This window comes from Python bivittatus, unplaced genomic scaffold, assembly GCF_059951505.1.
Source record: "Python bivittatus isolate LINGU-HERP-01145 unplaced genomic scaffold, Pbiv_v1 ctg000340_np1212, whole genome shotgun sequence".
NCBI classification, from domain to species: Eukaryota; Metazoa; Chordata; class Lepidosauria; order Squamata; family Pythonidae; genus Python; species Python bivittatus.
The window spans coordinates 12,992,963-13,018,250 of NW_028277056.1; the positions used below are offsets into that span (position 1 = coordinate 12,992,963).

The 25,288-nt window shown below is 40.8% G+C and overlaps 1 protein-coding gene across 4 annotated transcripts in view; it reads right to left on the reverse strand.

The window, feature by feature from the left end:
- The window catches only part of MTMR2 (myotubularin related protein 2), a 45,639-nt gene that overhangs the window by 3,969 nt on the left and 16,382 nt on the right, over positions 1 to 25,288 (reverse strand). For 2 of the 4 annotated variants that reach the window (XM_088140597.1, XM_088140595.1), the window contains 13 exons: positions 24,403 to 24,478; positions 22,376 to 22,470; positions 20,722 to 20,832; positions 20,227 to 20,328; positions 17,723 to 17,806; positions 16,968 to 17,117; positions 16,500 to 16,688; positions 14,762 to 14,947; positions 11,573 to 11,779; positions 9,170 to 9,262; positions 7,520 to 7,633; positions 4,862 to 5,038; positions 867 to 4,493 (listed from right to left, as the gene is read on the reverse strand). In XM_088140597.1, the coding sequence (XP_087996723.1) occupies positions 4,332 to 4,493; positions 4,862 to 5,038; positions 7,520 to 7,633; positions 9,170 to 9,262; positions 11,573 to 11,779; positions 14,762 to 14,947; positions 16,500 to 16,688; positions 16,968 to 17,117; positions 17,723 to 17,806; positions 20,227 to 20,328; positions 20,722 to 20,832; positions 22,376 to 22,470; positions 24,403 to 24,448 (1,716 nt within the window). In that variant the 5' untranslated portion in view covers positions 24,449 to 24,478 and the 3' untranslated portion in view covers positions 867 to 4,331. Of the gene's footprint in view, positions 1 to 866; positions 4,494 to 4,861; positions 5,039 to 7,519; positions 7,634 to 9,169; positions 9,263 to 11,572; positions 11,780 to 14,761; positions 14,948 to 16,499; positions 16,689 to 16,967; positions 17,118 to 17,722; positions 17,807 to 20,226; positions 20,329 to 20,721; positions 20,833 to 22,375; positions 22,471 to 24,402; positions 24,479 to 25,288 lie in introns of those variants that run through there. The other 2 variants (XR_015796088.1, XM_088140596.1) reach the window with 2 other exon arrangements.

Genomic DNA, 25,288 nt, shown 5'->3' on the forward strand with positions numbered 1-25,288 from the left:
AGGGCAGTGACTTTTGGTTTGATACGCTGACTGTGCTCAGGGCTGCAATAAAAGGAGAAGCTATAAATGGCCTGCGTTACATCCGCGGATGCTTCAAAGCTGATTAGAAGAAGCGCTGCGGTTTTATTACAGCAACTGTGCTTCTTCGGGCTTCCATGCAAACCTGAAAGAAAAAAAAATGCTGCTGCTTTAAGAATCACATCAATGGTTGGGCTCCCTGAAGTAGCCGTATGTTCTTTCCGTATTCATAGAAGAGTAAAAAAAAAGGGGGGGGGAGTTGTGCTGTTTTAATGACTAGCAGAGAAGTGTCTGAGGCCCAGAGCACTTTTTCCACATCGTTTTCAAAACGTGCACAGCCCTAGTCCAAATACATATGTAAATACATAAATATAAATTATCTGAAAGATGAAATCAGGTAACAGTGGGTTCTTCGACTGGGGTGGCCTGAAAGGCAGCAGTTTGGTAAAGGAACATTTTTATGTCATCAAGATCACTGGTGTGAAGAGCAGAGTAATAATAATAATAGTAATAAAGTTTAGGTTTCTGTTCCAAATGCACAAATAGGATCATAAAAATGTTTACTCTGCCTCCAAACCATGAGTGGAATACGGAGTTGTCATGAGGATGCATCACTAGTGTGATTACTCTTCCTGCTTTAGTCAAACTGCACTTGGATCTGTTGAAATTGATTTAAGTAGGAGGTTGATGCGAAAAATCTCAGCAGACCTGCTTTGTTGGCAGATGCTCCCCCCCAACCTTGGACAGAAGGCCTCTGATTTGTCCCCTGCCCACCTTTAGATGTCTTGGACTACAAATCCCATTCCCCATCAGTCATGCTGGTGTGGGAATTGTAGTCATATCGAGAGTGCCCCAGATTGGGGAAGCTTTTCATGCTAGCTGACTTCTGCCGTTGGCGTAATTTGAATAAGAGGCTGAAGCACTGCCATGCGTTCTCAATCGTAAAGCAAGCTGGTTGGCCAATCTCTACAAAGCTATTTTGCAAGATTGTGAATCTGAGTTTTTTTTTTTTTTAATGTTCTTTATCTGCTGAAAAATGCTATGCACTATTAATAAACTGGACATTACTAGGTCTGTCTCATTTATCAAACCACTCTCTGGCTCCCTTTACTGATGGGCTGCATGTTGTTAGGTAACAGATGTCGCAGTCTGCACCAGAAGTACGACTTCTACCTGTAACTTGTCAAGAGTCATTCTGCATTCCTCTTCAAAGACGGGCAGCTTATTTTGCTTCCTGGCTTGTTTATATAGAGGACTCTTTTTGTGCATCATAGGATAAACAGTTTAAAAGGACATCAGGACACAGCTGTCAAATGTTTGCGAATGGACAGTCTCTTCCACCCCTTCCCTGTCTCCCCAGGGGGCTGCTTCCTAGCACTCCAGATAATATATGATGGCACTTATTCTTCATCTAAATATTTCTTGATAATTAAGAATGAATTCTGAACTTTCTAAAAGCATGTTGAATTAAAGAAGCCCATTAAACTCACTATGGACTGCTTTGTGCAAGTCATAGCCATTCATTTGCTTTCGTTTCTGCAGCTGAGCTGTGGAAAGTTCCTTCCTCGCCAACATCTGAATGTCACCAGGCCTGGAGGCTGGCTTCCAAGGCTGGACGGCTGACAGACAGCTGTGCCAGGTGATCTTCTCTGTGCCCCCAAGGGAGTCTGCTGGTCTCAGGTGTCCCAAAAGACCATCTGTGTCTCTCACTGAACTGTCAACCTGTTTGGGCGGGAGGGTGTTTTGTCATTCTCAGAGGCCGTAGGTCCTGGTGTGAAAATTACAAGTGACTGCTGCTGTTACACAGTCATAAATGGAAGCATCTTACCGATACTTATGTTGAACCTGCTTGTATTGAGAGCCCCCAAATCTGTGAGTAGGACCTAGCTGCTCTCTTGGTGGGAAGAGTGCTAGGAGTTCCAACTAGGAGTGTGATATAAACAAAGCCCTGCATCTGTCAATGTACGAATATTGGAGTTTAGATATCTAGTTATGGATGATGCTTTCTGAATTCTGTGGAAACAGACTGCTGAGACTGCTTAAAACGTTCAGTACTGTTTTCTCATAAACAGGTAAAATATGCCAACGAGCAAAAAAGTGGCATTTTTCTCTTCAGTTTATAACATCTCTTTCCTCAAGGCAATGCATAACCAATAATCATGTTTAACACAAATGTAGGAAAGCCATCACCCAAGGCAAGTTAATACAGTCAAGGGGCTGTAGGGAAGGATTCGTTCCACCTTGGTAGAAATGCTAGAATAGGTTGTACCACCATTGACTACAACTGTGAGGATTGTTTGAATCTTCCTGGAATACTAGAGGTATTACTTGTCCTTACAAAAACAGTGCTCCCCATCTGCAATCTGAAGTTTCATGGTTTACCGTTACCATCCCATTCCGTTGCGTGTCTACCAGACACAGCTCAGTCCTGTCCCACCCCATCATGATTTCCCAAAAACAGAAGTGCACACTTTGACAAAAAGGAAGAAGTGTTCTACTTTGTAAGGTTGGCACATCCTTGTAATTGTTTGCTAAGGCCTGTATCTCAAGGGAGCTGCTGTTAAAGTCCAGTTTGATATACAAAAGCTTTACAAAGCAGTTGGAAAACACACAAGATGCTTGGGCTACACACCTAATAAATCCTGGCTGTTGGCAATGCTGGCTGAGACTGCTGGGAGTTGTAGTACAGATTCCATACTTGATCTTAGCCAAAAGCAAAACAGTAAAAGTCAAGTTGTAGGAACACAACTTGGAAGGACATCAGAGGCAAGGGTGATGCTAGAGCTATAAATCAGCCTTGCCTCACATGGCATACTCTGTATGTTGTGGGATTATAATTCCCACTATTCCCTTTGAGCATCCTGGAAGTTGCACTTCAATGCATCTAGGGAAGGCTGTTGTAACCCGTCTCTCCATCCTCTGTGAAAGTTAGCCTACTCTACATATAGGAGGAGCTGCCTTTAGCAGAGAACACTAGTGGCTCATCCAGCCAAACGTTTTCATCTCTGATCAGCTGTGGTCTTGAAGACTGTCATTCTGAGACTCACCTGGAGATACCAGGGATCAAATAACTTTTTAAATGCAAAGCATTTAAATCTAATATCTATTAGTATGTTCATGCAATATGCTAAATCATAAACCATGATTTACAAACCAGAGTAGCTAAATCAAAACCAAACACTATATCATTTATTTGTCTCCACTTTTTGACAGCACTGCATGAACAAGACCATCATTTGATTTGCTAACCATGGTGTATGGTTTAACTCCCTGGTCTACAAGTCATGGCACCCAGAGATAGAAAGCCTACATTGCTGTAGAACCACATGGATGGTTCTAAGTTACCTTTCCCCAGCCTAGGTGCTGGCTAGATGTATGGTTTCAATTCCCTGCATCTTCAGCAATGGCCTTTCCTCAACCAAACATTTTCCAGTTGTTGAATCTACTAACATTTCCAGTTCTCCATATCTGGAGGGCCCCAATTTGGGAACGACTGCCCTATAGATTGCTTTCTTCTTTATATGGAGACCACTAGAAATATATGTGGATGATATATCTGTTTCCTCATCCCTGTGTAAAGCAGTTAACCTCAGAAATTTTGAGTTCCTCCTTTTAGAAGTCATATTCCTATAAGTATGAGAAACCACAAAAAAGCCTATCATTGATAAGTGTCGGAAGCCAAGAATGCATAAATTCTCATATGCACAACTGCAATTCCTGAATGTTCTTCTTTCTAGCATGCAATTCATCATGATGATTTGCATTCCACCTGCAAATTCCTCTATGTTTTGTGGAGCAGTTGGTAAGCGGGCAAAGGTAAAATGGGAAATCAGCAAGACCCACCGTGTGCAACTATGTCCCAATAAGGCCCCTGCATTCAGGTGGCTAGGTTTGAAATAAGTATGCACCCAGTATAAGTGCGTCACTCCACAGAAAAAACCAATGCTAAAGACTTTGAGCTGATGAACAAAAGTCCTATAGTTGTGTCTTGAGATGCCATTAGCCCACAAGAAAATTAATTATATAAGAGGTCTTTTTTAAAAAAGATTTCACCTCTTGTAGTGTTACAGCTGTAATAAAATACCTTGGAGAAATATAACATAATAAATACAGTGTCTAGACTCAAGAGAAGTGTTTCTAATCATTTCAGCTTCTTTCCTAGAAAAGGGATCATCATGAAAGAGTCTGCTCCAGTCTTTCTCAATCTGTTGCTTTCCCATTGTGTTGGATTACAACTCCCATCAAGACCAGCCAGGGGATGCATCAAGACATTGGGAAGAGCATCAGGTTATGGAAGACTGGTAGGCATGATGTCATACAATCGTCTGGACTGGTGTAACACACTGCGCAGGGGAACTGGCCCTCTCGGAGGAGGAAGTGGAGCGGTTGGTGATTTCTCGCTGGAGCTCGTCCACCTTTTTCTGAAGTTCTGCTCGTTTTGCTAGGAGTTCTTTGTAGCGATTGTGGACTGGTTCCTAATGGCAAAACAAAAAACATTGTGCTATGTCTTTGGGAGAGGATGAGGAACAACACAGAGGACTTTTTTCATAACCTAGCAGTGTTCCAGAATCTATTTCGATACCCAAATTCCCTTCTGGAAAGGCTGTATTGGGCACAAATACAGAGCCACACCCCTGGAGTAACACATATAATTTCAAAGATGGTTGATTTTGGACTAGTCAGAGTCCAATGGGAGGGGAGGGCACATGTATCCTTGACCATGGGGTCATCATAGAATGAACATCTTCTAATGTTGCAAGGCACACAAAGTCCACTGACTGTAACTGCAATGCTAAGAAACATCTGATTTTGACCCCTTTCTCCTCCCAATGAATCAGTTTACCTGCGGTTTCATTCGAGGATTCCACCGGATGTAGTATCCTACCCAAAGCTCTAAGTGACGCATGCTAGCCACAGGATACAAAACATGGTTGGTGTAGCTGGCATACAAAGGGTTGGTGAAGTCTTCAAGCTGACTGTTGATATAGGACCACAGTGATATTGTCTTTTGTGAAAGGCCCTGTAAAGAGCAAGAAGATGGGAAAGATGGAGGAAGAATGCCACATTTCTATGTGTTGCACTTGTGTTGCACTTGTCTGGAATTTGAAACTCCAGAACTCTACAGTAACTCTCTAGAAAAGCCTAATCCATCCAATGTGCCAGAAAGGACAGAAATTGATTAAATCCAGCAAGCAGGTTTTACTGTTTAAATGTATGTTGAAACTCCATCTCTTTGTATAACTATATCTGACAAACTTGAAACTAAGAAACATCAAGATAGAGGCACACCTCCCATCATACTATTCATTTTATTCCCAAGGTTCTGTGTATGAATGCTTGAGCTTAGATAGTCAAAACAGCACTTTTCATGCAAAAGAGGGAATTAGTTACCTTGGGGAGAACCCCAAAATGTTTAGAAATTCAAAGAATCTACCAATAATAATAATAATAACGATGAAGAGACCCAAGCAATGCAATGAGCATGGGATGGTAACTGATTTATGAGGAAAACTGGGGAAAAAATAGAACTGAACAGCTGGGGAACTGTTCATGAGGTGGCCTGAATGGGAGTATCTAGAATGACCAAGAAACAAGGCGTAGTATCTGCAAATTCAAAGGCAGGACTGAGAGCACAGAAAAAGATGTGGTTCAGAATGGCTGGGGCTGCCCAGGGCTGGTAACAGATCTAGTGTCAGGTTCAGCCCAAAGAGCTCCCTGAGACAGTGCAGATACAGTTCTGTTGCATTTATTAGCTTCCACCTCAAGACAGAACCTCTCCAGACTGAACCTAAGTTCCCAAGCCAGCAAGCCACAACACTGTGAATTCCTTAGGGTGGTGCCAGTCTCATCTTCTTAAACTTCCCACGCTCCTGCTGGGGGCTAAGGGAACGCTTATCTCCCCAAGCGTGGCCTTCATAACACCATTCCATCACATCTAGGCACTCATTAACATGCTAGTTCTGAAGGATCCATGATCTTGTGGCTACATAAATAAATGGTCGTATCTAAGGGAAAGTGTTATGATTGAGAGATGAGTAAAAAAGAGGGCAAAATCTTCACTTATCCTTGACATGGGATGGCCTGGACCTCCCTGACAAGACTAGTGGATGCATCAGAGACTCAGACCTTTGCATGTAATTCAGCAGAAGACCCTCCGCTTTTCATGCAAGAGATCTTGCATCTAATCTCTAGTCTTATTAAGAAAGGCTGGGGAAGTCTCTTAAAACTTTGAAAAGTTGCAATCATTCAACACAGAGAATACTAAGCTAGAGGAACCAGTTCCTGTTCTAGAACATGGGAATGCACATTTTCATTTTTGTTTCATTTGCAGGTAATGGAGAAACAGGATGTAATGGAGTCACACACTTTCACATGTGTATTTACATCCCATCTTTCCTGCAGGATTGTAAGTTTGTTCTCACAAAAACTCTGGGGTTGATCAGACTGAGAGATAAGGAGATCCCCAAAGTCATCCAGAGAAGGTTTATAATAACTAGAGATTTGAGCCAGGATTCCACCAACGCTGGAGGAGTCACAGGCAAGAGTGCAATGCCACACCCACCATCTTACCTGTGTTCACCTCCCCTTCTTGCGGACACTGCTGATCCCTGGGATCTCAAAGCTTTTGGGCGGTGTTTTTGTCAATGTTGGCAACTTTAAGGTATGTGGACTTCAACTCCCTGGGGAAGTCCATATATCTTAAAGTTGCTAAGGTTGAGAAACATTGGCTGGCTGGGGAATTCTGGAAGTTGAAGTCCACATATCTTAAAGTTGCTAAGGTTGAGAAACACTGCTTTAGGGGAACAGAATATTTGACTGCCAATACAGTGAATTATGAAAATGCTGGGAAATCCATGATTTGAAATCCAGCTTCAAATTCAGACTTGGCTAGGAAGCCCAGTGAGTGAACTTGGGCTAGCCACAGCTGGAAACAATACAGGAGTGATTTTCCATTGCTTTCTTTACTTGCCTTTCAGTGTAGCCTACAACCCTGGAAGAGGAGATACAGGCAGTCCCCAGTTTAAGAACGAGTTCCGTTCCCAAGGTCTGTCCTTAAGTTGAATTTGTATGTAAGTCTGAACAGTATTATTATATAATATTGTATAAGTAATATCATGTAATGAACTCAAACCATTGTGTTTTTTACTCAAATTTTGCTACAAAAGGCTCTGTTCTTAACTATGGGTTGTCCATAACCTGGGTGCTCTTAACCCGGGGGCCACCTGTATGTACAAATGCATAAAATAAAACAGTGACAATCTATGCTACATTTTGATATAAAGAGTTGGTAGCTGTACTAATTATTAACCATTTATTTCCCTTGTTGCTTTCTCCCTCTGCTATGACATCTTTTAAAGGTTAAATAAAAACCACTAAGGAACAAGTGTAATTGGCAATATTCTTTGGTATTCTTAACATGTTATTCCACTTGAAAAGTGTCCATAAAAAATTAGGGGGAACTATCTTTTTTTTTAAAAAAAGGAGCATTATGATTGTTTACCTCTTTCACTCTTTGCTGCTCACTGTTACACAGGAACGTCCCAAAGAGACAGCTGTAGAGATGGTCAAGGATGGTGAGAAGGAAGAACTCATTGAATTCAAAAGCTGTGGGAAACTTGGGGGGGAAAAAAAGACAAGCATTGTAATAGGTTTACACTGATATTTCCCACATGGCACTTGAGAGAACATTTTCCTGCAAGAAAATTATATTGGAGAAGTGTGTGTGTGTGTGTGTGTGTGTGTGTGTGTGGTGGTACCATAAAAGAGATTATCCCAGTACCAAGATTTGGTGAAAAAAATGGTGTTACTGTCTGCATCCCTTTCCTTTTGGAAAGGATATAACTGCCTTCCAAAAATAAGAAATGACTATTTTATATATGCCATCCAGAAACGTGAAATGACAGCCAGAAATGGAAGGAAGGCTGTCTCCAGAACTCTAGACAGCTTTGGACGGAGCAGAGCATTTCTACAGGAAGGGCTGGCAGAAAATTGTGATTAAAACCCCAAAGAATTGCTGCTGATGAATGAAGACTGTAAGTAGGCTAGCTGTAGCCCCCATTTGGCACCTCCGGATCCCCTCTGCAGCCTTTAGATTATCTGTGGAATGAGGGGCGTCGGGGAGAAGAAAACTGGTTAACCTTTTCTTTGGTTTTGGGAGGATTTGTGGAGTGAATCTGTTTTCACTGTAAGCCTCCAATTTACTCAGTATAATTCTTCTCATTTTGGAGTAGTTAAAGAGATTAGCTAGGTACCTTACCTTTCTCATAAAGCTTAAGACACCCATTTTGCCACTGATCCATTCCCCCCCCCGCAACAAGATGAAAAAGTTTGTCCAGTATATGGCCACCCATCTCGGCATATGACGCTGGATGGATAACAACAATGTAAAGCACCAACAATCGCAAAGATTAAAGGTCTAACAACCATCATTACCACCAATAAATGTTGACCTTGGCTCACCTGAATCTGCTGTTCTTGGAGGAAATAAATAAATCAACAATGGTTGCCAGCACAATACCAGTCTAACTTTGGTGCAGGCAATATGGAGCTACTTGGATATTGGTCAGGCAGATTCAGGCTCCAATGTTTCTAAAAGGTAAGGAACACTTTGTTGTGCCAAACTATATGGTTATTTTAGTCCAGTGAGAGAGAATCGTTTCCCCCCTCACGTTCGGGACCTGCGTTCTCTCAAAAATAAAGCTTTTGAGGGCACCTGCTGTGGTGGGCAGGGCCAGGGCCTCCACGGGGAAGGCGGTTTACAAAGCAGGGCAAAATCTGCAAGAAGCAACTGCAGGATCTGTGTGCAGCCTTTGGCTTGGAGACTTCCTGTCCTTTCAACACAATCCAAGGAATGCCTTTTGGGATAGCCAAAAATGCTGCAATATCAAAAGCAGCCCTCTGTTGTTTGTCTCAGCATGACTGATTAACACTCAAGGCATGGGGAGTATGTAACTAGGAAGGGGGGTTACTGTAAATGGAGAAAATAAAACCCCATTGAGTTTAACAGGATTAGTGTTAAAGTATTTTTGTAGAACTGCAGCCTATCGGCCCTTGCTACACATGGACAGTGACAAATTTACTTTATACTGGCTCAGCAACAAAAAGGGAGTGAATATTATTCCTGAAATTCTTTGCAGTCCCAGAAATATACCTGTCTCGTCATCTGCCAGACACAGTCAACAAACTGGAGGAAAACAGGAGATCGGTCAGCATCAGCGTGGTTCTTATCTCCATGGCCAACTCTCTGAAATAAAGCAAGAGAAATGTAAAAGGAAAAACACAGGCACAGGCACAGAGACATGTGACAACTACCCTACTCATAGAGAACCAAAGCAAGCAACTCACAGGCCTACAGATGGAGCCCCAACTCCTGATTTGCAGCCTCAAGAACAATTAAGCAACAAATTTGTAATTCTCTCTCCCCCCCTCCAATTTAAAGCTCACTGTGGATCTCTTAAGCCTCTATTTTGACCTTTTAATTCCCAACCCACTCAGAAAACAAACAGGAAAAAAAGAAACAATATTTTCACCCTCCATCCTCACCTAATAACATATGAACTTAAGAACACTCTGTGGAATTAGGCAAGGCCCATCTTAGTCCAGCATTTTGTCTCTCAGTGGCCAACTAGATGTTCCTGAAGTTCTCATAAGGACAAAAGACATAACTGTCTCCCACGTTGTTTCCTTACAACTGGTATTTTTGGCATGGTGACCCCCATCCTGAAGTAACATTAATCTTCCACATCGAGTCTTCGCATTGACTCTATCAAGATAGCTCTTGATGGACCCATCCCCACCAATTTCTCCAAACTCCTTTTAGATTTATCCATCTTAGTGTCCATCACCACATCCCTTAATGAATTCTACATGCTAATTATGCACTGTGTGAAAAAATGCCTTGTCTGTTTTAAATCTCCTTCTACTCGGTTTCATTGGATATTATCCTAAAGTTTTGCACAAAGAGAAAACTTTATGCTGCCTGTTTCTCCATGCCATGTGTAATTTCCTGAATCACATCCCCCTTCACTTTTTTTTTCCTGCATTACAACACCAAACATTCTAGCCTTTCCTTGTGGGAAAAGTGTTCAATATCCTTGTTTATTTTGATTGCCCTCTTCTGTACTTTCCCAGCAATTGTGTAGCATTTGTCAGTACTGTATAATATAGTTCTGCAAATGTGGATGCGTTATAGATTTGAATAAGGGCATTACAATGCTGACTTTCAACCCTCTCCTTGTTATCCTTAACCTGGAATTTGCCATTTTCACAGCTGTAGCACACAGCCATCTTCACTGAGCTATCTACTATGACCCCAAGATCTTTTATTGGATATTACAGAGAGCTCAGTTCGAAGCATGAATTAACAGGTGATAACAACATCCAGCAAGCGAGGAGGCAGCTCCAGTCAAAATAGTTCATAACAGGCTATCTGGACAAGTTGCTTGACCTGGGAGGATGCAGCTTCTGGTTCATGCAGTGCTGCGCATCGAAAGGAAGTTCAGCAATAACAATCACATTAAAGCTATCAAGGAAATTCAATCTGGATTTTAAGACATTACATTGAATGTGAATGTAGGGTAGAAATACAGTGACACACTTACACATCTTCAGATGCGGGAGAGGAGGGGACACAAAAAGATGCATCTGTGTCAAAGAAAGAAATTGGGTGCGTATATTTTCTTGCAAGTGTTTCCTGCTCTGATCAGCTGTAAACACATTTCCCCAAATTTTTAGAAACTGGGGCATGGCATTAAGCCTTCCAGAACATGATTTAGTTGGCAGAGTTATTTATTCATAACCTGAATTGGCTCCCAGATTGATAAAGATTCAAGAGATCATTATGTAAACAGCCCCCTGCAAGCCTTCCTGTTATCAGTAAAATAGCTCTCTTCCTCACCAGATTTTAGGAAGGCTGTTAGAAAGAAAATCAAAACATGTTACCCTATTGTACATGGGGATGGTGCAGTTGCTGGAATTCTTGTAACCCCATCTCTTCATCTCAATAAATCTTGCTAATGAGAACCCTGTGAGAATCCAGCTTTAAAAATAATCCCTTTTGGTTTTCAATCGTTGTCAAAGACCCTGAGATCATCCCACCAAAATTATTGCCTGTTATTCTTCCACAGTAGGCTCTGGAACTTTTCCAGTCCCTTGCAGTCATATCTGAGTGGTGATCAGCAAGCCACAGGCCAGTTTTATGAGTGTGTATTCACAGCCTTAAATCAAGGATCAGCAGCTTGAGGTACTCAATTCTACTTGTACGTTTGTTTATAAGATCCACCTAATGGGCCAAACACAAAGAAGTAGCTAAGGAAAAGGATACTGCATTCTTAGCAGAGAAACAGGCCTATGAACAAATGCTCAGCCCAAGAATTTTGATCATCAGCAAAATCCCGACTGTGAACCAGTGCACAGAAAATCCCTCACTCTGGCTTTCTTAGAAACTGGTTTAAGATGGGGGAAAAAAATCTCCTCTCCTTTCTGCTATTGCTATTGTTAAACAACTAGGTTTCAAAATCCTTTGATACTCTACCACAAAAACCATCTAACTCACCAGCTGGAATCTGTGTCCGAAACTCAGCCATTCTTTCTCCACCAGCACCTCGAAGCCTCGTATTGTCCTGTAATAGCCATCTAACATGAGCATGGCAAGAGAGGTGAGCTGGGCGGTACGGTCCCAGCCATCACTGCAATGTACAATCACCGAGGTCTTCCCTGATTCCACCTTGTCAGCAATCCGAAGAGCTCCAGCGAGAATCAGCTGGGTTAAAAAGAGGCATTATGTGACTGTGGTATTTATCACAATTAGAAGTAGGCTTGATGGGACAGAACAACTGGGCTCCATCCATCACCTCCACAATTCTAACTAAAAATTGGGACCCAGGCTAGTATATCTAGATCATGGAAGCAGCATGGGGAAATAAACCAGCAAGGAATATTTCAGTATGTTTTTCCACATCTTCATGTTGATGCATGTATTCAGTAAGATGGCCACTGTCTTCTACTCTCAAAGTTCAGTTATATTCCAAAGCTTATATCCAAGCTTATTTGCTAAGGCTTACATATTTATTATTTTAACATGTAATGGACTGAATTTATACTGATACTTAATCATAAAATAAATCAGGGAAGGTAACCTTTGCTACTTAGATATTTGGGGCCATATTTCCTGAAATCCATGGCTGTTAGTTTCCCTGACTGCAGCTTCTAGTTCATGCCATTGCGGTGGGATGGAAGAATCTGGTTATCTACCCTTGGAATAGCCCCAATGAGACCACAGCTAAGTTAAATTCCATAAGTTAATGGGTTTACACAACACGCTTAATCTATTTATGGTATCAACCTATGTTTTGGGTTTACAAGGCATGTTGAATCATACAGTATCAAACAGACTGGGTCTGCACAATGTACTCACCTTTAAAAAAGAACCAATAATGTTAAAACCAAGACTTGCAGATTATGCAAATACACTGCCAAATCTTTAAGTCACCTGGTTAAATTGTTATGTGAACACAGCCAATGCATGACTAAGGATTCAAGCTAAAAAGTTTTACAATCATAGCTTCTGCCAATCTGTTCTGACAAAGACAATGTGCCATAAGGTCATTATCACTCCCAATTTTATGGGATTGTCCCAACTGTTTTCTTGTAGAAAGATATAAATCAGTTCTATTAGAAAATAGACCCAGTGCCTTTATAGTTAAGCGAACCAGTCATGTAGATGCAAAGGATGAAGAAATGGGTCATGTGGAAAACAAAGAACAAAGGAGAGATAAATCAGTTCATTTGTAACTTTTCACTTGTAGCTTATTAAATTCCTGCATTCTACGTAATGTAGATACCTTAGCCAATCAGCCAATACCATGAATTTGGTTGATGAAACCTTAATAAAAGACTCTTCCTGCTAAAACTCTGGCATGTGGGACAGATCTGGTGATTGCTGTTAAAGAAGCTTCTAATAAAGAAAACTTTACTTGTTGGTATACTTTGAGGAGGGGACACGGTGGCACAGCGGCTTAATAACGCTGAAAGTTGCCGGCCAGAAACAGTCGACACTTCAGCAGTTCGAGCCCAGCTTTCGTGCAGCAGAGCGAGCTCCTGTTTCCTCCCCAGCTCCTGTCAACCCAACAGATCGAAAACTAAATGGGTACTCTCACTCTGGTGGGAGGAAAAATGCTGGCGGCGGCGCCTTGCAAAAGGAGTCGGGAGCAGTTGACGGTAGCGTGGAAGCCACGCACGCCTGAAAAAGGTGCAAAGCAACGGAAACCCCGCCTCCTGCGCTCGCCAGCTGGGCTCTGCTCTAGGAAGGAGGCAATGGCAAACCACTTGCCTTGAAAAAAAACACCTTGCCTTGAAAACTGCAAGGACTCGTCCAAGCAGTCACCGTAGAGTCGGTAACGACTGAGTGCGGATTAAAAAAAAAAAAAACACTGAGTAAAGGTTTATAGATATAATGTTTTCAATCAGATTCATATATAAAAAGCTTAAAACATTTTAAGACACTAAAACAGAACATTTACAGATGTTTTAAAAAGTCAGAGAAGATGTAGTGAAGCAGTCCTCAAGATGCTTCAACATCAGTGATGTTGGCTGGGTACTGTAGTTCAAGAACATCTGCGGGCCACCTATAATTTAGGTCAAACATGGACAAATCTCAGATTCATGGGAACGTCAAAGTCCTCCAATCCAAATACAAATCAAGTTACCAGAAATCAGAAATTTGTTTTTAGTTGTTGTTTTATATTTGTTTTAACTGGTTGTTTTATTATATGCCGCCCAGAATCACGTCTGTGAGATGGGCGGCTATATAAATTCGATAAATAAATAAATTGGGGTAAGGGGTATCCATTACTCAAGAATGCCTGTTGAATCAGAGACAAGAACATTGTGGAGATTTACCTAATTTGTCTGATGCAAATGATGTGAATCATACCATCTGGGTGAATTTATGTCATTTACATGATTTATAATTACATAAATTGCAGCAGAGATATGGTCTGATGCATGCAAAGTCTGATCAGTTAAGATCTGGTAAAATGAGCTTTCACTGTATTTTATAAGTATCCCTTTTTTACATTCAGTAGGTGGAACATAGGCTGAAAGAGAATAAACTATCAGCCGAAGGCAACTCTAGTTGAGACTGACTGCAAACCATTCCAGATATCCGCTGGAAGATCTCCTCTGCCTTCTACATGCCATCAATCCAACCCTCTACTTGTGAGAATGTGGTGCTTATAAAAACTATCAAAAGATTTATTCTCTCCTGTCTTTAAAAAGAGACAAACTACTAGCCCTATTTACTGTAAGAGCATGAGAAAATGAACAAGAATCATACTACCATAACTGCCTGTTTCGTTTGAAAGGAAGATCTCTCTGGAATACATGTCAGATTTCCTTCCTGTCAATTTGGACTGGGAACAGTTAATCCAATGAACAAGCATTTCAGAGCTCTAATTAACAATTATTTATTAGAAGGAAGGTTAAGATTACAACAGAAGAATTCCAGCAAGTACCTGAAGTCTCTATCATTGCAGGCAACAAGCATGAAGCGCAGAACCTGCTCCTGGATAGTGGAAAATCTTTACCAGCAGGGAGAGTTGCTGTGAGAGCTGCTGAATCCGTGCCAGTAAAAGAACACACAATCATAATGTATTTTATTTATTTTGTGGCATTCCTAGGGCACCCCACTCCCAATGGACGCTACAGCCGAACACAGACAGATCCAAAATACCCATCAACTGACCTTGATATGCTCTAGCCAATGAGTGGATTCCAAATTCGAGAGCCAGTGAGTCTCTTCTATGTTGGGATATATAATCTCCTTTAGTTTCCTCAATGACTCTCTCATGACATGGATATTATGGATGTCCAGGAAGACCAATTCGGCATTCTGATAGGCGTCCTCACTTTCATAACCTCCTCCTTTAGCCTGAAAGGCAATGAATATCGGGCTGTTTTGGGCTAGCTGAGGTTCCAGATCTGCAAACTCAGCTTCATTGACTGCACAGCCATACACAGTCTCCTGCCACAGTTGCTAAGACGGAAATGAGAGTCTATTTTTTGAATCCTGTTACTTCAGTATGGGGAGAAGCAGGGCAGTAAGCTCTGTTAGATGATGTGTCAGGTTAACTTCCTTTGGTTTTTGAGGAACCACCACAAATCTTGCCTTTTTAAGACTGTCTTTTGAAGGAAAAGAATATCACTTTTTTTCAGACTACTTTATTTTACTATTTTAATTCTACAACTATTTTTAATGTACTGATTTTTCTATGGGCCTTATTCATTTATTCATTTTTCAAATTTATGTATGCTGCCCATCTCACCACACAAGTGACTGTAGGCGGCGTTACAAGTAAAAAAACTATAAAAAGCTTTTTATTCGCTTGTTATTTTATTTTAATTGTTGTACACCGCCCAGAGTCGCTTTGTGTGAGATAGGCAGCTATATAAATGTGATATATAAATACATAAATAAAAATAAAATCTTAGAAAAAATATACAGGTTAAAAAATAAAAAAGATTAAATTAAAACTAAACAGTGAAAACTACGGTGCAACTAAAAAGGTGGAGACAGCATCCTCAGGCTACTGACCACCCCCAGTGCTGTGAACTCTTAACAGACTTACCAGTTTGGAAAGCCGACTCACAGCTCTCCAACTCTTTTTCTCCCATGAACTTCCCTGCACTGAAGATAAATAGTGCTATCTCAGCCCTGGGGCCTTGTGGTTTCCTAAGAGTAAGGCTTTCCCAGTGGTGGGCACCTCTTTCTGGAGCTCAAGTGTTAATGATCTTACATTCTTCCAGATGTCAGGTTAAAACAATACTGTTCCATCACGTTTTTCCCAACTGTGAGTTCCTATTTTTAGCTGCTATTGTTACACAAGAAGTTTTGTTATGCTTTTAGCAACGTTTGAACTAATTGTTATGTAAAACTGCGGGGGATGGAGAATTATTCACACTAATGACTGAGGTGTTAAACCACAACAGAAAAGCAGTACAGAGAAGAAGAACCAGAGAATCGTTCACTCCATTTTGACAATAGTAAGTGTTACAAGCAAGGACACAACTCCACTTGTATAGATTCAGCCACAGCTAGAAGATTCAACGTGGCATTCTCCAAATGCTTTGGACTTCAACTCCCAGAATTCCAGATGGTTTGCCAGGCTGACTAAGGCTAATGGGAATTGTAGTTTAAATCATCTGGAGGAGACAAGGCTGCCTACTTGTGAACTATTGGCTTCTGGGAAACTCATCAACCTTATAAGATATTAAGGGTTTTTTTTGAATACTGAGAGCTTGCTTGTTGATTTCCTAATTATCCATCCTCCACTTGGCATGCCACTGAATACAGGGGACTGTAACTTGCTGGACTTCCTGGCAGAATGGTCTTCTGCTCGCTGGGAGTTGAAGCCCCCAACTACTGGAAGGTGCTATGTGGGAACTGGCTGAAATAGTTGTTGCAAGAGATATGACAATCCAACCTTGTTGGCTACTGCATTCACACTCGGCCTGGCATCAAAGATCAGTATTTTGTGGGACTGGGCATTAGAATCCATGACAGATTGCAGGTACTTTTCATCTTCTTTGCTCCTCTTGCCACTCACTCCAACCATTGGCTGGCTGCAACGAGCAACTGTGGCTTGACTTTCTGGATGAATCCATGACAGAACCTGGCAGAAGAGAAGAATGGAAAGGAAAAAAGCAAGAGTAGGTTATGGGAAGAGGATATTGAATATTATGGATTGATTTTTAACTATTCTGATTCAAACCACTGGAACTGCAATCTGAAGTATTCATACTGCTAGGGTGGGTGGTGTCCATAAATTGTAAAATGATGCTTTTTTCCCCTCAAAAATCCACCTGGTGAAGGATGCAGCCCAACACATCTGGAGGGCACCAGATTGGAGATGGCCAATCTGCAGAAGTCACACTGCTAGTGCCATACTTACAGGTATGCGCCCCCTTGACCGGAACGCAGCCACTTTCTTCAACTCCTCATCTGGAATATTGGCTGGAACTACCAGAAGGGCAGGATAGGTATCACAAAGCTCATACTGCTCGTTTATTCTAGTCATTCTCCAACTTTCATTAGGAATTCCCTACATAGGAAAGAGCAGCCATTCAGAAGATTTTAATTCGAAGGGAAGGGAAGGGAAGGGAAGGGAAGGGAAGGGAAGGGAAGGGAAGGGAAGGGAAGGGAAGGGAAGGGAAGGGAAGGGAAGGGAAGGGAAGGGAAGGGAAGAGGACTTTCTCTGAATACTAATCTCTGGGAATTAGAGATTTGCAAAACTGGGATTAATCAAATCCATTTCACTGTCTCCTTTACTTCGCAGAGCAGATTTCTGTTTCTACCAGTTTTACTTCTAGATTTTTTAATTATCAACTGAGAGAAAAAAAAATCACCATCTGCTTTAGAAATGGCGGATTGCTTTGAAAATGTACAAGGTCGCTTTTTATGTCTTTGATCCACAAAAACACCCCATGTCCTCTGCAGTGCTGGGCATATGCAGCTTCTTTCCTGCCACTTTTTCTGGATAATCACGTGACATGCAGGGATTTAGATTAATCTGGCCCAGGCACACTTACGTGGGAATATCTTTTATTTGACCATCCCATTAGAAGTTCTTCAAACCAGCAGTTTTGTAATAAGATAGTTTGCTAGAGAGCAAGGCATGCAAGCTAGAAGTGGAACAGTGAGACTCACCTGTCTTCTATACTCCAGAATGGGATCATAAACTTTCCAGCCATTTTCTGGGAAAACTTCTTTGTATTCAAATGCAAATAGAGACTTAAAAAAATGGAGAGATTCTTTAGCGATGTATTTTCCATTTTTATATGGCATCTCAACTAACTATTCCCATGCAGCCTTTTTTGTTTGTGTAACTTTATAAAAACATAAAAGAAAGCAGAGAGACCCAGAACTTGCATATGTTATCATAAGCAGATCAGTGTATGTTTCTCTATATTCCTTTGTTTTCTGATCTATGAAACTGCCAAGAGAATGGAAGGGGAAAAAATCAAATGGTTCTTAAGGAGAGACTTAATAAGAACTGTATTTCAAAGCAGCATCACACAGCTGCATGTCAGGTTCCTTGTTTTACACAAGGTTGACATCTACGTACATGATAGTCTCTTTTGTGATGTACGGATTGTGCTTTGTTTGTTTTGAGTGACATGGAACTTAGTGCTAATTGTGGGCTCTATAACTGGGGAATGACCAACAGTTCCCATTTAGATAACAGTGTGCAATGAAAAACAAGGCTCCAGCCTTCCCAAACTTTGATGCATGCCATGGCACCAGAACCTTCACTGCCCACCTTCTTTTTTACTTCATCAAGAAGAGAAGGACCCTGCAAAGGATCTGCTTGACTGTAAAGGCTCACATTTAAAGAGCTGCACATTTTCCCAACATGCTTACAGTTTCACTGAGGAGAACTGGAAACAGAGTTCCTGAATCCCCTAGCAATATCATATGAGACATCAGGAACTCCTTTTCCTGGACCTACTGGGACAAAGGTATTAGCATTTACATCCTGAATATGAAGCCCTAAGCTTAATAGAAGTCTTAGAAACCAATTATTCCTGTTGGTGGTCCCTACTCCCTTTCAAGGAAATGTTAAGACTGAGAAGACTTGGATAAATTACCCCAAGCTTGATGATCTCTTTAAATTTTCTCAGGGAAAGAGCTGAAAGCTTCCAAGATTTTCTGAGAATTTTCATGGACATTTCAGAAAAAAACTGAACCAATTATGGATGAATTGAAGGTGCTTTCCTGACACTATTTGCCATGAAACTCTCCTCATCTGATTTGGCGGGGGGGGGGGCGGTAAAACCCACAGCTACTCAGTCTTGTCTGGGTTAAATTGAAGCCTCTTCTTCCCCATCTGGATCCTCTCCAGCATCCAGGAAAATACCAAGACAGATTGCGGTTGAGCACTGATAGTACTTATCCTTGGACTGACCCATCCTGAGCCTACATCAAATAGCGCAACCAAAAAGGGAAGGGTGGAGACTGGATGAAAATTGTCCAGTTCCACTACATCTAGTGATGGCTTCATGAGAAGGGTCAAGAGCAGCACCTCCTTCAGAGCTGGTAGAACCAAACCCTCTCTTAAGGATGCATTCACCACTGCATGGATCTAACTGCATGTCACCTTCCTAGAGGTCGATCAACCAGGAGGGACATGTATTTAAAATACAGGAAGCCACGCTCAGAAAACTTCTAAGCAACTTTATATGACAAATGCCTAGAGTAGTCCTCATGGTGGCCTAGTAGGTGCTTCCCTGGTCCCTCCCCCACCCAGTACTGATTGGGTCACCTTAAATAAGGCTGCTGGCTGGCAATCTGCAGATGCAATGAGAGCAGTGAAATAATCACAAATTTCATACATAAAGCCTAGATTCATGCATGTGTGTTACAGTACCAAATGGCTGTGCCTGGGCATCAGAGACAAGATAGATTCCCTTCCTGGCTGGGATCACTCTTATATGTCTGGGTACAGGCATATCAATTTCACTTTGTAAAATTAGCTTTTGGTATGGAGAAATCTGCTTAAAATGATGTGAGTGGAGAAATTTTGAACTCTCTTCAGCCCGTTTGATTTGCACATTCAAGGGATGTACTAGAGCTAAACCAGAAGGTGGATCAGACGGTGGCCTACACTTGTTCTTATGGTTGTAGTACAAACCCAACCTTGACTGATCTTAAAAAGCCAAGCAGGATAAGATCAAATTTATATTTTGATGTGAGATCGGTAGGAAATCTTAGAGCTGTAGGCTACAGGGGGAAGTTGAAAAAACATCCTGGAAGAAGGCAATGGCAAAAACTTCTGTAGTGTTGCCAAAGAAGACTACATGGATGTGTCCAACAAGTCACCAGGAGTTGAACTCAATCCAAAGGTTTCTTTACCCCTTCAGACTGCTTTCAAAAGAAATGAATGTTTGACAACCCCCCAAATTATGGGAAAAATGACTAATCTCAAATTTTACATTTAAAAAATATTTGAACATTCTGATTCACCTCTGAGTCTCCTTCCTTTGCAATACGAAACAGTGCAGCCTTGCTTTTATAGACCGGCTTGAATTCAAAAAGCCAATAACCCCCACCAAGATCAATATCTCTTCACTTGCCTGCATTTACATCCTACAGCAATGCCATTGTGTAGCTTGGAAAATACCATGTTTGTACAATTAGCAAAAAATACTTACCAAGTGATTGGACACTGGAAATGCATACTTTGTCAAGTTTTCAAATATGGATCTTCTTGTGCGACCTTCAGGTCTGTGAGCAAACCGAAGATTCCGAACATCCTACAGAACATAAGGCAAAACTGGGTCTTACCAGAAGCCCAGCAGTATGCCATACTGATTCATTAACTGAGAAATTATTTTATCGATTGCTTCCAAATTCTCCCTCGTGAATGTAGGCAACAATGGTCTCTAAACTCCAAAAATGTTTAACTTAAATGAATTTCATTATTTAAAATTATTATACCTTAAAAAAGTAAAACCAGAGTAGTGGTGGATTCTTCCACTGGGCAGTGGGTTGAATTAGATGATCTTCAAAGTCATTTCCAACCCTTACATTTTATGATTATATGAACTTTTTGTCAACATGCACTATTGAAGGCCATTAAGACCATTACAAGTCATTGCTATGGATCATGAATCCAACATCTGCCCATTCTTGATAAACCAGTTTACCTTGCACACAATTTCTAGGCCATATGAATTTTCACCACGGCTAGAAGCTCCTCCAATTTTCTCTACTCTGTTAATCACTCCGAGAGGGCCATCTAGAACAAATGGAGGGTCCTGGAGGAAATGAAAATATATTAATAAAGCATCAAAACCAAAGAATTATTTTTATACAGAGCTTGGAGTAGCCAAGGGTTTGATGTTTTGATAGTTAGGCATGCAATAAAGTAACAAACATATTCAAAGAGTCTGGGGATACCTTTAAGATGAATGCATTAATTACTATATACATCTTTATTAGATTTATATTCCACCATTCCTCAGAGAGGTCAAAGTGGATAGCGTAGGATCTGTTTTCATTTTATCGCCAAAACAACATCCCTGTGAAGTATGGTGGTCTGAGAGAGAGGGACTGGCCAAAGTCACTCAGTAAGTTTCCACGGCTGAGGGCTGATGAACTTGAGTCTCCCCAGTCTTAGTCCAACCCCTCAATGGCTACTCAGCACGTGGTATATATTTCCCTTTGTACAGTCCATTTCAACACAGGACAGTTGTTACAAAAGCTTATGGTATAAGAAAATGCAGTGTTTAAAGTGGCTGTTTTGTTATAATAGCCTAACATGGAAACATGAATATTACAGCTGTGCTTTGAAGTGTGCAAGAGCGCCTGCACCTTCTTATGGCTATCATGAATTTTGCCATCATGGTGCAAAAAATAAAGCAGTTGCTTTTTGGAGACTGAATCCAAAGTGTTGCACAGCCCTATGAACAGGGTCGTTGATGAATATCCAGTACAAGCTCTGGTTCATTTAGCCCATGTTTGTCTACACTGCTGGCAATGGCTCTCCAGTGCTTCACAGGTGAGTTTTTCCTTCCCCCCCTTTTATTATATCGTTGTAAATCTTGATACATTATATTGTTTCAATACAAGGATATTTATGCAGTAATAATTAAAAATTACTGACATTCTATTGTTTAGATAACTTAGAGTAGTGTTTCTTAAAGTGTGGTCCTAGGACCCCTGGGGGTCCCCCAAGACCCCCTCAGGGGTCCTCAAAATCAAAATTATTTGCCAGCCTATGCTGAAAAATAATACAATATTAAAATCCCATCAAACAATGGTGAGAAGCGATAGTGACAGCAAATGCACCCATTTTAATTTTTAATATGGTAAATATAGATAAATAGAACCATGCAAACAAAAGCCCCTTTTTGGTCCTCCATAATTTTTAAGGGTAGAAAGGGGTCCTGAGAGAAAAAAGTTTAAGAAATACTGACTTAGAGCACTGGAAAACAAGAAAAGAGAATGAAATATTCTATTAATATTAATGACAATGTAGGATGTTGATATTACAAGCATAACATTATTTGACTTTTTCATCCAAAGTTGAGTATAACATTAGGAAAAAAGAAACTGCTGCATCGAAGTATTTGTGGTACAATAAAAAAAAAATGGTTCTGAGCTGATTACTTAATGTTGAAGTCTCCATTGTATAATTGCTTAATATATATGCATGTGAGGTTTTATAACTCCAACTGGAAAGGCAGAACATTCCATCACAGCTCACAGAGCTATACTGAGCTATGCCCCCCCCTTCAAATAATAGCTAAGAAGCCGTCAAAAACAAGAAAAAGTAAAAAGCAATTTATTAAGCCTTACCCTTTCCATGCTTTTAAAATATAGTCTGTAATTTGTAACTGTCAAAGTTCCTCGAATAGCTCCAGTAAATGGGCAGATATGAGTAACATCTTTTGCTAGGAAAGAAATTAGAAGTATTATAAATATTTCCACAGGGAACCATTGCCACGAGGTTTAAATTTTTTTTTTTCCCCTGTCTTTCTGAGATGAAACAAGCATAACTCTGGATTTATGCCCACTGGGGAAGGGAAAAATAAGAGCTTCTTCTCAGTACTTCTGCAGTTTGGTATGGAGAAGTGTGTTGGGTTATGAAACATTAACCAAAGAAGAATGACACAGGATTTTAAACTTCGTGGCAGGAAAAAATAAATACAGTCTGACATTATTGTTTTATGGACAGATTTGAGAATGAGAGAGGCATAGAGTTTGGAATTATTTCCCCTGGAATCTCTGACAAAATGCTTAACCTTTAAACTTTTCCTCAAACCTGAAGTTATTTTAATGAGCCCCATGCACAGCTAGAACCAGAGCAGTAATTCATATAAACAAAGACCTGAAGCCAACTATCTCTAGCAGGAGCTCTTATTCAAATGCCCAGCCACTCTGTTTCATTCATCTTCCAGTTTTCTAGTTCTACCCCATCTATCCTACACTCCAAGTGAACTAATTCTCAAAGGTCACCAAGGAGGTTCCAGTCCTCAATAGACTGTTCGGTCTTCTGACTTTATGACATTTTAAAACTTTCTTTTTTTTTTAAAGAAATGCAGTTTGCTCTTCCATTTCTGAAAATCTTGTCTAGCAGCACTTCTCTTCTTGTGCCTGGATGGTATCATTTTATATATACAGTACCAGCACTTACATAATAGCATCCTCTATCAGTACATATCAGTGGTAGGGAACCTGTTTGGGATTTTCAGCCAAAATACCTCTACACCAGCACACTGAAGCCCAAATACCAGTGGTGGGTCAGTCTCTACCTTATTAAGCATGGCTAACCCTCTGCGGGCATACAGCTCTTGCCACTTAATCATCTACACATTGTTACTTAGCTTTTATTCAGGCACACTTATAGTCCTGAAAATCTACCCCCTTCCAGTTAAGATTAAGCTTCCAAAGATTTATTTTAAATCATGCTAGTCATTTGGGGCAGGATTTTGGGAAGGAGAGACTAGGTCCATACACTCATCTTGTACACATGCCAATCAAACTCCAAAATGGATTTCACTGATATTGATAGATATTACAGGTGGTCCTCAGCTAATGACCACTTGTTCAGCGACTATTCGAACTTATAATGGTGCTGAACAAGTAGTTCTGATGACCAGTCCTTGAAGTTCTGGCCATTGCAGTGCCCCTGCAGTCATGTGATTGCGATCCAGGCACGCAGCAACAAGCCTGGATTTCCAACCATCACAGCATCCCATGGTCATGTGATGACAATTTGCAGCCTTTCCTGCCGGCTTCCCACAAGCAAAATCAACAGGGAAGCTGGCAGGAAGTCGGAAGTCACAGTCATGTGAGGTCCTCGCTTAATGACCTGCAGTGATTAGCTTAGTGACAGTACCTGGGAACTGCCAGAATTGCTGTTGCTAAGCAGCGCGGTCATGTGATGTCATACTTTATGACTGCATCACTTAGCGATGGAAATTCCAGTCCCAATGACTGTTGTTAAGCGAGGATTACCTGTATTTTAAATAATAAGTGAGAAGATTCCACACCTCCTACCCCCAAGGAGAAAACATTGGAAAGTTGAACGTCAGCCTTTCCCTTGCCAGCGAAGTTCCCACTTTTAAAAATGCCCCCTGCCCTCTTAAAGCAATCTCCATGATCTTTAACAGAGGCTGCTTTCTCAGAGAATGGTCTTACTTTGGGCCATGTGCTTAATGGGAATAAGAGCTTCCCTATTAGAGAGCCAGAGTGTGGGCAAAAAGCAAATAGTGAAATAGAGACTCTCCCCAGGGGTTCCCATGTCTGAAATTTAGATATAAGGATCAAACTGTTGCAATTTACTTTGGCGAGAAAATGCAAAGAGAAATAGCTGTACCTACCCATGTCCTTAATAGTTTCTCCTGGTAGCAAAGGGGGCTCTTCCATTTCAGCTAATTTATTAGCTTCTCTGAGGACCTGAAGCACAAACAAAATATCAGGTGCATTAACCTTCAATACTTACAGATCAACCATTTGAAACTTACCCCACAAGAGAATAATAAGAAAAAAATGTAAGCCCAACCAGCAAGGCTTGGCATGAAGGTCTGTCTCCTGCACTCAGTTTCAACGTGCCTGATGCAGAACTTCTAGGAAAACCTACAAGATGGGAGATGTTGTTTTCTTGGGGTGGTGCCCATAGGATGAAATTCCTTGCCCCCGCAAACCTGATCAGTTCCTAATTGGTTAGGTTCCAGGAAATTATTTTAAAAAGGTCTGTTTAAGACCCCTTTGACGTATAGATGCTGCCAACTTTTTAATAGTTTTTTTATTCAAAGTTTTATAATTTTATCAGTGGTTTAGTTATTGTTACAGTATGTAAATTATTTATACCGTGGAAATTGTAAGCGGCTGAGATTGTGACTGGTAAAAAAAAATCAAATGAATCAACGGATCAAATGAACATATCATATCATATCATATCATATCATATCATATCTATGAATGCTGGAATTAATCAATTAACTGTATCTTAAAATAAAACTTCTGGCCTATTCAACTAAGTAGATAGGAACATTTTTTCTTACAAAACTAAGGAAGGTCTTCCTGAGGAAGACCAGAGAAATTTTGGCAACAGGAAAAGAGCATAATTTAGACTCTCTTGAGTTTTTTTTGGGTTCTGGTGATTTTTTTGCCCCCAAATAGAAAAATATTTTTAGCCTTGCTCCCGTTTTGTAAAAGCAGTAGATAAAAGCAGCATATTTGTATCTGTATAAGGTCATTATATCT